Here is a 12843-nt window from a genome sequence, read left to right on the forward strand (position 1 = left end):
AACCAGATGAAAATCACCCAAAGAGGTGCTGCTGGGTTTTCAATAGTGAAAATTAAAAATAGGCTACAGATATTAAAGGCAACAGTTTTTAATGGGGTTTTCTTTCATACAGATGGGTGCTAGAAACAAGTCCTTTGGACCTCTGTGGAATGGGTTTCCATGTGTGAATAAACAGTGTCTGAACAGATTGTGTTGCTTATGAAATAGCCCAGAAAAGGAGGTGGATGAGGCAGGTGAGGCTGGTCCAGACTAACCTGTTGGAGCCCAACAGCATCTCCTGCTGCTGGAAAAGAGGCTATGGGGGTCGTGTCAGCCCTTGTGGTGGGTGCCTGCTGCTGGGCTGGTCACCAGTGGAGATGCAAAACTGGTGAACGAGCAGAAGGCTGTGTGCATGGCTGGTTCTCAGCCCCTCTCTGCTTTGCCAAGACATGGCTTGTCCTTCTCCTTCTTTCCTTCTTTTCTTCCTTCTTTCCCTCTCTCCCTGCTTCTTATTTCCTGCTCTTGTTCTTAATCTCTTTCTTCTCTCCTTCTCTTTTTCTCTCTCTTTCCTTCTTTCCCTCGTTCCTTCTTTGTCTCTCCTTCCTTCTTGCCTTCTTTTCTTCCCTCTTCCTCTCTTCCTTTTATCCTTCCTCTTTCCTCCTTCCCTATTCCTTTCCTCCTTTGTCTCCCTCTTCCTCTCAGCCTTTCTTTCTCCCTTCCTTGCCTGCTCACTCACTCCCCCTCTTTTTCTCAGATCCCCTCTCTCTTTCTCTCCCTCCCCCTCTCCTTTCCCCCCCTCACCTCCTTTCTCCCCATCTCCCACTCCCCTTATCCTTCTCCTCCTCCTCCTCCCCCGCACCATACCCCCGCACACCGGGGAGCCCGGGGCCGGTGCGGGGCCGGTGTGCGGGGCCGGTGCGGCCGTGCAACCCCCCCGTTGTCCCCTGGGGGGCAGCAGCCGCCGCTCCGAGCGGCGGGGCGGGCAGGTGAGCGCAGCGCCCGCCGCCGGCACCGCCACCGGGACCGGCCCCGCCGAGCAGCCGGCACCGGGCGGGGGAGAGACCCCGCAGAGGGGAAGGCTTGCGGGGTGCTGCTCCCGGGGACTCGCCGCAGGCAAATCAAAGTTTCGGAGGGGAAACCCGCCGGGGCTGCGGGGGGACTCGGGGAAACGCCGCTCCCGGAGAAGAGGGAGAGAAAAACCCGCCGGGGGGAGAGACCCTGACCCCCCGAACCCCTCGTTCTTTTGCTCGGAAGGAATCCTCTCTTTGCCCTCCCCCCTTGGGGAGCTGGCTAATTTTCCCTAATGATTATTCGTGGGGTGTTTGGTTGTTTGTTGTTTGGTTTTTTACTTCCTGCCGCTCGCACTCGGTGCTTTTCCGAGCCCGTGGCCGCGTCTCGGTTCAGTTCCCAGAGAGCAAAGACCTGTCGGTGCCGCTTGGTTTTCTGTAGAAATTAATCTCGGCAAAGTTTGCAGCCGAGGGCAGGTAAGATTCAACCCAGGTTATTTCTGGAGAGCGTACCAGGCTTCTAGGAAGGGACATCTCTCGGAGACCGCAGGGTGACTTTCCTCAAGCTTTCTGTTTAAAAATTCCTGCCTTTAAAAAATGACACGGTCTGAGAAATCCCGTGTGCTTGTGTACCTTGGGAAAACGACCTAGTTTTTATGCGAAAGGGTGTTTTTTTGTTGTTGTTTGTTTGTGTTTTGTTTTTTTTTTAAACCGAAGATAAAAAACGCGAATTCGTTCACAAATTATTCCAGAAAAAAAAAAAAGAATAAAAAAGAAAAAGAAAAGTTTTCTCCATGGTCGCACATGTAGAGGAACAGGATAAGTAGACCTCTCAGAATTCACTATTTGTTTTCATTTAAAAAAAAAATAATAACCCCCCAGACGTTGGCTCGTTTGGTGAAACCCTCCGAGAACATTCACGTTTATTTCCATCAACATGAAATCACAATTTCGAAGCGTCCGGCGAAACTTTCCCATCCCTTTGACCATCTCAGAGAGTTTTTAACCGTCTCATCTTGTAAAATAGCAGCCGCTTAATTATTATTATTTTTTAAGATATAATTTTTATTTTATTTTCTCCGGCTCACACATTAAAATCGTTTCCTCTCTTATTAAGAAAACCTCCGGTAATTAACAGCACCGCCGAGTTCCCACGGCCGCGGTCTCGTCCCCTTGGTACCCGCAGCCCCACAACAACCCGCAACCCCCGGCAACAATCCCGATCTGCCTTTGGGGGGAAAAAGAATATGTATATAAATAAATAAACCTTTGTTTAAAGCCTTACGAAGCCCCACAAATTGCAAGGAGGGAAAGGCAGAATTATAGTGTAAGAAACCAAAAAATCACCGCTTGGATTCCCAGCCGGGCTGGGGCGGGAAGAGCCAGGCTGAAGTGACAGCTAATTAATTTCCACCTTATCTTGGTCTCTTCGGGCTCGAGTCAATTTTGAAATTACTCTTTTTATATTACTTTATATATATATATATTGCCAAGCGGGGAGCGGGGAACTCGCTGTTTCCCACCTTGGTTTCTTGGCTGGGCAGATCCAGGCTCTTCCCGGCTGGGACGGGGCAGCTCGCAGCAGTTTTCCCAATCCCTGAGTTGACACTTGGTCACCATGCGTCCCTAATTGTCCCCCTCTGATTGCCTCTAATGAAATCATTAGAGAAAAGGCAGAGGGGAGGGTTTCACACGCACAAGAAAATCCGCCTCAATGGACGGAACGAAAAAAAAAAAAAGAAATGCACCTAAAGTGCACTCCCTGGTTTATTTATTTATTATTATTTTTAAAGAATACTCATTTTTAAATGCCCTCAAAGTCCCCCGTAGCGGCAGAGGAACATCTCATTCCGCGACGACGACGGGGCCGAGATGCCACCGGGTGCGAGAGGGACCCGGTGGCCTTTCCCGTCGCCGGGCGAGGAACCTTCGGGATATCTCACTGCAAATGAATATATCTTTAAAAAAATATAAAAATTATAATAATAAAAAATAAAAGGGGGCAGAAGGACCCGCCCGGCGCGGGGGCATCGCGGGGATGAGAGTGATGTCCCGACTCCCGCCGTCCTCGAGCTCAACCCCTCCTTTAAAAGTACTTTTACAAGCTTTTTAAAAAGTGCTTTAAGAACTTCGCCTTTCGGGGCAGCGCGAGGGAAGGTGCCGGTTGGGGGGGGGGGGGGGTGGGGGCAGCAGAACCGCAGCTCCCGGCGCCTCGCGGGGCCGAAAACAAACCCCCCCAAACCACCCCCCAAAACCCCGCTAACGTTACAGCCGGGGGTGGAAGATCGATCGCGTTGAGCGCCCGCCCGCACCCTGGGAGCGCCCGGCCAGGCGGGAACGCGCGCGCGGGCGCGCCACCGCCCGCGGGCGCGCGCGCGTGTCGTGCGCAGCGCCGCCCTCCCATTGGCTGGGCCCGCGGGGCCGCGCGCCGCCATTGGCCGGGGGGCGGGGCGCGGGGGCGGGGCCAGCGCGCGGTAAAAGCGGGCGGCGGCGCGGGGCGCGTTTCGAAGCTGCGCGGGGCGCGGAGGAGCTGGGCTCGGCGGCTCCGCGCACCCCTCGCCAGGAGCCGGCGGGGCCCCGCTGGCCCCCCGAAGATTTCGGCCGGTGGTTGTGGCAGGAACTGGGTTTCCGCGAGGCTGCTTCATATCCATTTTTTTTTCCCTTTTTTTTTTTTTTTTTTTTTTTTAATCGTTCCCTTTTTCCTGCGAGATCAGCCCCCCCCTTCCCCCCGCCCCGCTCCCCGCCTCCCGCCGCGGGCCATAGGTGTGTATATAAGAATCACAGTAATAAAGAGGGAGGGAGAGGCCGCCAGAGACCTCGGCGACCCGAAGGATGCTGCTGCGGTGCCGCTGCTAGAGGATTTAGCTCGTCCCTGAGACTCTCTCTCTCCCGCTCCTCTCTTTCCCCTCTTCCTCCTCCGCGGAGGGGTCCCGGACGGGGGTGAGGCCCTTCCAACCTCTTCCTCCTCCTCCTCTCCTCCCCGGCCGCGGGAAGCCCCTCTCCATGATGCAGGCTCGCTACTCCGTCTCGGACCCCAACGCTTTGGGAGTGGTGCCGTATTTAAGCGAGCAGAACTATTACCGGACGGCGGGGACGTACGGCGGCATGGGCAACCCCATGAGCGTCTATTCGGGCCACGCCGAGCAGTACGCGGCGGGGATGGGGCGCTCCTACGGACCCTACCACCCCCACCAACCCGCTGCCCCCAAGGACCTGGTGAAGCCACCTTACAGCTACATCGCCCTCATCACCATGGCCATCCAGAACGCCCCCGACAAGAAGATCACGCTCAATGGGATTTACCAGTTCATCATGGACCGTTTCCCTTTCTACCGCGAGAACAAGCAGGGCTGGCAGAACAGCATCCGTCACAACCTCTCCCTCAACGAGTGCTTCGTCAAAGTGCCCCGCGACGACAAGAAGCCGGGCAAGGGCAGCTACTGGACTCTGGACCCCGACTCCTACAACATGTTCGAGAACGGCAGCTTCCTCCGCCGCCGGAGACGCTTCAAGAAGAAGGATGTCTCCAAGGAGAAGGAGGAGGCCCGGGAACGGCTGCTGAAGGAGCAACCCAAGCCCCCCGGGCTGTCCGGCGCCGACCTCCCCAAGGAAGCTTCCTCCTCCTCTTCCTCCGCCTCGGCGCCGGCCTCCGAGAAGAAAGTGGTGATCAAGAGCGAGACGGCATCTCCCGAGCTGCCAGTGATCACCAAGGTGGAGACGCTGAGCCCGGCCAGCGGCGGGGCCCTGCGGGACAGCCCCCGCAGCACCTCCTCGCCCCCCGCCGCCGCCTCCCCCGAGGGTTCTCTTCCCGAGCATCACCCTGCCGGGAACGGGCTCCCGGGTTTCAGCGTGGAAAGCATCATGACCCTGAGGACTTCCCCCGCGGGGGATCTCAGCCCGGTGAGTGCCGCCTCGGGCAGGACGGGAGCCGGGATGCCGCTGGGCTACCCAGCGGGGCAACCGTCGGGCTACAGCGCGGCGTGTAGCCAGGCCCTGGACACTAGTGGGAGCTACCACTGCAGCATGCGGGCCATGAGCCTCTACAGCGGCGAGAGGCCGGGCCACATGTGCGTCCCCCCCGCACCGCTGGAGGAGGGGCTGGCCGAGCATCCCACCGGTGCCCCCTCGCCCCTCGGCACCCTCAACCTGCCGTCGGGGCAAGAAGGGGCGCTGGGGACCGGGCACCCCCACGGAGGCGGTGGAGGGGCGGGTGGGGGGCAACCCACCGCCTCCTGGTACCTGAACCACGGGGCTGAGCTGAGCCACCTGCCCGGCCACACTTTTGGCTCCCAACAGCAGACTTTTCCCACCGTTCGGGAAATGTTCACCTCGCACCGGCTGGGGATGGAGAGCGCTTCGCTCAGCGAGCACCAGGTGAGCAGCAACTCCGCCTGTCAGATCCCCTACAGATCCGCGCCCTCCCTATACCGCCACGCCGCCCCTTACTCCTACGACTGCACTAAGTACTGAGTAGCCGCGACCCCCCCCCTCCTAGGGCCATCCGACCAACAAAAAATATCATTAAAAAATCATAAAAAAGTATTATTAATAACTATTCCGAAACACGAAACGATCAGGAGAAATAAAACCACATCAAACGCTTCAGACGGAGGAAAAAAAATTAAAATACAATAATCTGACCCCCATGGACCTGGGGGGCCACAGAGTTTGTAGATCCCAAGCCTCGTTTCGGGCCTCCTTAAATTCCAGGCAAGTAAATTCTACTTGAAAAAGGGGGATCTTTCCTAAAAAAAAAAAAAAGTAAAATAAAAAATAAAATTTTTTAAAGGAATACTTCTATATATATATGTCTATCTTAAAGTGGCAAATTTTATATGCTAAAGTATAGGGGGTCTCAGAAAAATAAATTATGGACCAATATCACAACGACCATTTATACGTTTTAAAAGGAAAAAAAAAAGTATATAAATATATATATATAAATATATGTCCTGGGTATTTTTTAAGTTCTCTGTTTTGCTGTAAAAAATGTGTGGATTTCTAATCAGGCTGATTTTCAGAGCCATTAATATAATATTTAAAGTTGAGTTCACTGGATTATTTTTGTCTCGCCCAACGATTCCTTAACTTCCAAATTAATGACAAGTGACTTCTTCTTCTGTGTACAATTATGCAATAGAGTTTCTTTCGGTTTAGAGCTGTTCTTTTCACAAGACGAGGAAATAATTTATTTTTCGCTGGTGGATTTTTTTTTTTTTGAAAGAAAAAAAAGAGGACAAAGTATCTGATACTTTTTTTTTTTTAATTATTATTTACGACGTGTGATGTTTTGTATAATAGATTTCACCTTGACCATTCCTAAGGACTATTTGCTTTAACCTGCTTCAAAGTTCGTTTGTCTTACGTGGTCTTAATTGTTGTACTTACCTTAAAATAAATCCATGCTGTTTTTTTCTGCTCCAAGTCTGGCGCTTGTCTGTGTATATACGTGTTTTTTGCAGGTGGTTGTTGTTTTTTTTTTTTTTTCCCTCCCTTAACCTTTTCTTCACGCGGAAAACTGGTTGTTTTAAAAACAAAGTCGTTTTCCTGGAGCTTGAAGGTTTATTATTATGATTTCATGAAAGGTTTAGTTCACGTGGAGAGCTGGAAATGATACAACTGCGGGGAGGGGAGAATCGAATAGGGAGCTCCCTCAATCCCAAATCCTTGGCTAGCTGGAATTTTGGGGAAATTTCTTCTCCGATGGGGAGAACGGGGGAAAAAAACCCCAGAGCTTCAGGGAGGATGATTTGGGCTTGCCTTGCCTTGCCTTGTGGGCCTTGTGCGAGTCTCAGCGCTCAGACCCGGCTCTTTCCAAGACAGAAAAGAAACCAAAATCTAGTTATTTTTTAAACAGGGAGCCTGAAAGGCTACGAGTGAGAGCCATAAGAGCGCTCCTTTAAACCCGGACTCACTGCAGAGTCTAAAAGAAGGTGGAAATTCACTTCAGAATAGTTTTAAGCTTTCAAGTCCTCTCCGGTATGAACATTTTGCTGATTTTTAACCTTCCCTTCATCTATTTAAGCTCCTCTTGGCCATGCTGAGCGCTGACAGATGCTGTGTCTTTTCCCCCAAACCAACCTTAACCTGTTAAACCACCTGTAATCAAGCGCGGGGGAACAGCAACGCGCGGAGACGCTGTCAAAGCCTGAAGGAGAGTTTGGGAAGGCTCTTTGGGATTTGGCGAGCCCGGCTCTTTTCCCAGCTGCCCAAGCTCAGCCATCCAACATTTCCCGGAGACATTTCCCAGCCATGCCCCACCCCCCCCCCCATTTTCCATCCCAAATAGCCCTCGTAGCCCTGGCTGGGTTAGGGAGCGGTTATTCCCGCGGTAAACTGTTAAAATCGATGATTTAAATTGGTTTTGATGGGATACATTTCTCATGCGCTGGGAAAGCTGGCAAAAAGCACAGAAACTCTCGGTTTAAATGAGAAAAAATGCCCGAGCCTCACTTGATTTGTATCTTAAGGAACATTCTTGTAAAACTCTTGCCATTTTTCCTGGCTCTTGGAGTGTGGTTTTGAAATTTATATATATAGATATTTTCTTTTAATGCACGAAAACCCAAAGTGCTGCTTTAAAGAGACAAAGTAAATAGGCTAGAGGGTAAAAAAAACATTAAAAAAATTAAAAATATATACATTTAAAGGTTTAGAGATAATAATAGGGTAAACAAAAAAAAAAAAGGGGGGGGGAGAGGGGAATAGTTCTTCCCCTGATCCAGTCCCCTTCCCCGCGAGTCTTCTCCCCGAGTGGAGCCCGAGGGCAGGGGAGCCCCAGGTGGGTGCCTGTCCCCCCGGAGATGATTGAAGTCAGGTGGTTACTGTGGGTTTTCCCACACGAGCCATGAAATCCCGATGCTCCCACATCTTCCCAGGCCGGAGAAAGGCGCTGGACACACGGGGACCCTTCCCCACGCCCGTGGGTGTTCGGGAAGGGGATGCCGGGGGGTCCCCCCAGGGCTCTGCTACCTTCCCTATTGCTACTACTGGTCTGTTCTCGGAGAGGGGTTTGAGCTGGGCTTGGGGGTCTCCTCTCCCCTTACACCCCCTTACTGGTGTGTTTTTTTCCCACCCTACCCCGATGGGATGTTCCCGCGTGGGGTCTGCGCTGTTGCCGGCCCCTCTCCGGTGACCCCCAGTGCCGTGTGTCCTCCCCCCGCCTTTTCCCGGGGGACCCTTTTTCATTTTTTTCGTTGGGCTGACTTCGCAGGCGAGGTGAGGACAAAGCGGGGGTGCAGGGACCTGTTCGGGGCGGTATTTAAAAGCTGAGGAGTGGAGGTCTCGGTAACGCGATAGGCGTCTGTCACGACAGGTGATTTCAGCCCTGTTGGGTCAGAGGAGGAGGAAGAAGGAAGGAAAGGAGGAGGAAGGCCGGGGGTAGATGCTGCCGGATCGGGCCCCTCAGGCCCTCGCAGCTGGAGGACCAGCACGAAACCTCCGCACAAGCAGCTCAGGAGGGCCAAGCCCGGCCCCGGGGGGGCTGCATGGCCGGTTGCACCGGGCCCGGGCCCAGCGCGGTTCCGGGCAGCAAGATGAGGATGGTTAATGTTTTTTGTGTGTTGGTTTTAGCTGGTTGGTTTTTTTTTTTTTCCCTTCCTTGATGCGCTGCCATTAACCTACGTGTTTGCAAACCTGTCCGAAAGCCCAGACAGCTCCGGGTTTCGGGAGGGGAAGCAACGGCGGTTTTTCCAGCTCGTTCCCACCGGGAAGGTCCCTGTGCAGGGTGTCCCCCCAGCTCGGCATAAGCTGTCTGGTCCCCCCCACAAGCTGTCCTGCCTCCCCTGGAGCTGTACCATGTGCCGTGGGAAGCCGCTGGACAGGTTCTTGGGGAAGGCCTCTCGCTCTGCTATCACTTTGGAAGGGACTTTGCAGAAAGTCCAGCCCAGGCCCTGAAAGGCCGGGAGGGAAAGAAACAGCCCCCGCAGCCCCGGGGCGATATCGAGCGACCGCAGGAGTGCCCAGTGAGGGGGCGAGGGGTGGGCAGCTCCCGCAGGGACCCTCCGGGAGGCCGTGGCTGAGGGAGCCCAGGCCGGGATGCTGCAAGGAGTGGGGAGCACTGAGTGACACCCCCGCTCCCCCCGGGCGGGAGCGCTCCTCGCTGCTGCTTTCGAAGGGATTTGTCAGCTGGAGAGGAGGGGAAACACCTCCAGGAGCGCCTCCACCGCCGGCCCCGCGGTTTGGTTGTTTTGTTTTGTTTCCCGTTCAGGGGAAGAGAGACGGAAACATCATCAACAACAACAACAACAACAAAGCCCCTCTCCGCCGCGCTGGTCGCTTCCCCGGTCCCCCCCCGCCCCGGAGCCGTCGGAGCCGCTCGGAGAGCTGGAACCGGGCGGAGAAAGCAACGAGCTCCAGCGATGCCAGAGGCAGGAGAGGGACAGCCGGCATGAGCTGGGAAGAAGGAGCAGAGAGAAAAGCCGCATCCCCGCCTCCAAGGGCTTCCTACCGCGAAGAGGGGAAAACCAGGAGGAAGCGAGAATTTTACTAGGGGAGGGAGCTCGGGGAGTGAGCGGGAGCCTGTGTGCCTGACTCCTGCCGTACACGCGAGTATTTGTTGTTTTAATAATCCGTGCTTGGAGTGTCCCAAGGAGCGGGGAACTCCCCGAGGTGGGGAGAGAAGGGGGCTGCAGGGGGGGTTAGGCGACCCTCGCCTCGGCAGGCTGCCCTGAGGATGCGTCGGGCGGGTGGGAACAGCCGAGATCTACCCCATCCTACCCCGGCAAGGATGCTACAGGGGGGCTTATCGGGAGGGCTGGGCCCCAGTGTCGAAATGAGGGAAATCCCCCTCTCCCCAAACTCTTCTTCTGCTTTGCCTTTTTTTTTTTTTTATTTCTTTGGGGGCTTATTGCATTGACGGCACTCCGGATCCTCCCAGAGCTCCCCGGTTTGTGCACCACGGGGGAGGGATGCTGCATTACCGGCAAGGGCGGTGTTAGAGGGGTGGGTTTCCCTTCCCCTTCTTGGGACCGGCCAGTGAGCGGGGAGACACCCCACCCTCTCCTCCCTCTGGAGAAGCCACCTCCTTCTGCACCCCGGCTGTATTTTCCAGGCTCCCATGTCGGTTTGAAGCTTTCAGGACTCATATGGTGCTCCAAAGCCATCGCGCTGGATTTTACCCAGGGTTGAAGCCCCTTTCAGTCCATGGTTTGCTGGGGAGAACGGGAGCAGAAATGGGCGAGAAACCTCACGGGTGAAGGGAAGCTCGCAGGGAGGTCCGGGAGGGTGGGAGCATCACCAGGGCCGGGCGGTGCTTGGAGGACACCCCAGACCCTGCATTTTACCTCTTGCCTTACCAGGTAAAACTCCCACCACGATCATGGGATCTGCACTGATGGGATATTTCTCTCTGGAGGAGGAAGAAATCCCCCTCAAGCCTCCTCTTCCCTCTCCGGGAGAAATGATGCTCCACGGAAGAGGGTCTCCCTAGTGCCTAACGCGGATCTTAGCCGGGGGGGGAGGGGGCTGGGGAAACAGCCGACACCTCCAACTGCATCGGAATCCCTCGGGGCCTCGGATTAAAGCAGTTACATCAGCAACTTCAAAAATAAAATAAAATAAAATAATAAAATCCAACAACAGAAAGCACAGCCCCAAACCTGGACGTTTATACAGAAAAAGAGCATCACAAATTCCTAATGTAAGCACCGGCCAGCTGTGTGCACTTGTAAAGTTGTTATAATCCCCCTCCTTGTTATAAACAGGAAAGTACATAATATAAAGCAACAGGCCCGCATTCACAAATACTGACCCTCCTCCCCGCTCCTGCCAAATTCCCCGTTTATGAAGGTCGCTGCAGCCCCCCGGGGGTCTCTCCCTGCCCAGCGTTCCCTGCCCGGGGCTGGACCCGGGGCTCGCCCCCCGCCCGCTCCCGGGTGGCCTGTCCCGACGGAGGGTGGAGGTCTCCGATGGGAGATGTAGGCTCTGACAGGGGACCCCCACACACCTGGACCCCCATTCCTCCACAGAGTCCCTATTCCTTCCCCGCCCCCCCTCCCGTCGTAGCGCTGCCTCCTCCTCTCATCCGTCCCTTTTTTTTTCTTCTGCTGCTCATTTTTAGCAATTTGTTGTTGTTGTTGTAGAATGCCCCAGTTTTCCTGCGGGGATCCTCGCCCGCTCCTCCCCGAGCTCCAGCAGCGAACATCCTGCTCTGCTCTGTGTGCTTACAGCGTCAAAGGGTGGACGTGATATTTCAAACATCAGATCAGTGCGTTTATATATTGGGTGCCCGGAAATTTTTCCAAATAAACACAGCTTGATTCGACTTGGGTGGGCAGACTTATCAACAGACTAATTGTATAAACAAATGAAGGAATAACCCGGAGACCATTGGCTGGTACCAGCAAGACACGTGGAGAGAGCTTGGAGTTTTGTAGCAATGAAATTTTAATTAATGTGGGTGGGCTGAGAACACAAACGACTGTTTATCAGAGACAATTTATTTTCCAGTGCTAAGTCAACATATAATAGCAAACTTACAACAATTATTTAACTTTTTTTTTTCCTCTCCCTTTTTTTTTTTTTTTTTTTTTAAGAGCTATGAAGCAGGGACAGAGGCAGCGCGAGCTCCTTCAGGCAGGGCTGGGATCTGAGCTCGCACAAACAGCTCCCCGGTGGACTCGTCCCAGGTTCTTGCCTTCCCCCGTCCCTTCTCTCGGCTCCGAGGGGGAAAACCCGGAGCTCAGAGCCCGCCGGCGATGAGCCACATCTACGGCAGCCACCTCTCCCCCATGGGCAGCCCCTCCATGGTTTATCTCCCGGCCGCCCTGGGCTTCGCCCCCAGCAGCGCGATCTCCCGGCAGGACCCCCCGCAGAAGCCCCCCTACAGCTACATCGCCCTCATCGCCATGGCCATCAAAGAAGCTCCGGAGCAGAAGGTGACCCTCAGCGGTATCTACCAGTTCATCATGGACCGTTTCCCTTTTTATCACGACAACAAGCAGGGCTGGCAGAACAGCATCCGCCACAACCTCTCCCTCAACGACTGCTTCGTCAAGGTGCCTCGGGAGAAGGGACGGCCCGGCAAGGGCAGCTACTGGACCCTGGACCCCCGGTGCTTGGACATGTTCGAGAATGGCAACTACCGCCGGAGGAAGAGGAAGCCCAAAGCCCCGGGACCACCGGAGGCGAAGGGCGGCTCGTCCCCGGCAGACGGGGAGCAACCGGGGCCGCCAGCCCGCCCCGACGAGCCCAAGAGGGCCAAGGGGAACACGGCAGGGGACTCGGGCGAGGAGGGAGTCCCTAGGCCGGGCGGGGGGGAAGCGGGATCCCCCGGGGGTCCTCTCCCGGCCCCCCCAGCGCCCCGGCCGCCCCCCGCCGCCGCCGCCCCTTCGCACAAGAGCGGCCCGAGGGGCCGCAGCTTCAGCATCGAGAGCATCCTCGCCCAGGGGCTGAGACAGCCACCCCCCGGGGCAGCCCCCAGGGCGGCCCGGGAGAGCCCGGTCGGTTGCCTCGGTGGCTCCTTGGTCGCCAGCGGCGGCTTCGGGCCGGCCCTTAATGCCTCCCTCATGCTGGATTCCCAGGTGCACGGGAGGCTTTACCAAATCGGCATCCCCTTCCTCTCCTGCTTCCCTCTCCACTTCTCCGAGGCAGTATTTAATTTCCAGTAGTTGCCCCTTAATTATAACCTACCCCTCTCTACACCCCCTCCCGACCCGGTTCGCTGCTCCGGGGGGGGGGGGGCGGGTTTGGGGTTGGGGGAGACCGGACTCAGACCTCACCAAGCGGGTAAAGACAAAAGAAAAAAAAAGAAAAGCGGTATTAAAGATGACTCAGGATTTCAGGGCATTTTCAAGGCACAGAGATCTCTTTAGCGACTGCCTTCAACCCCCTCTAGCCCCCTACCCCCCCCCCCCTC

General features: G+C 55.2%; 2 protein-coding genes across 2 annotated transcripts; both read left to right on the forward strand.

Annotated features, from left to right (window-relative positions):
- Nucleotides 1-3973: 3973 nt before the first annotated feature.
- On the forward strand, nt 3974-5489 carry FOXC2 (forkhead box C2). The gene has a single exon (XM_051629875.1). It carries the CDS (start codon nt 3990-3992, stop codon nt 5454-5456), a length of 1467 nt encoding a protein of 488 aa, XP_051485835.1. The 5' UTR covers nt 3974-3989; the 3' UTR covers nt 5457-5489.
- A 6194-nt stretch (nt 5490-11683) lies between these two features.
- FOXL1 (forkhead box L1) lies at nt 11684-12595 on the forward strand. Its single transcript, XM_051629881.1, has one exon. It carries the CDS (start codon nt 11684-11686, stop codon nt 12593-12595), a length of 912 nt encoding a protein of 303 aa, XP_051485841.1.
- The last annotated feature ends 248 nt before the right edge of the window (nt 12596-12843 follow it).

The sequence above is a fragment of the Apus apus genome, chromosome 11 (genome assembly GCF_020740795.1).
Source record: "Apus apus isolate bApuApu2 chromosome 11, bApuApu2.pri.cur, whole genome shotgun sequence".
Lineage (NCBI taxonomy): Eukaryota > Metazoa > Chordata > Aves > Apodiformes > Apodidae > Apus > Apus apus.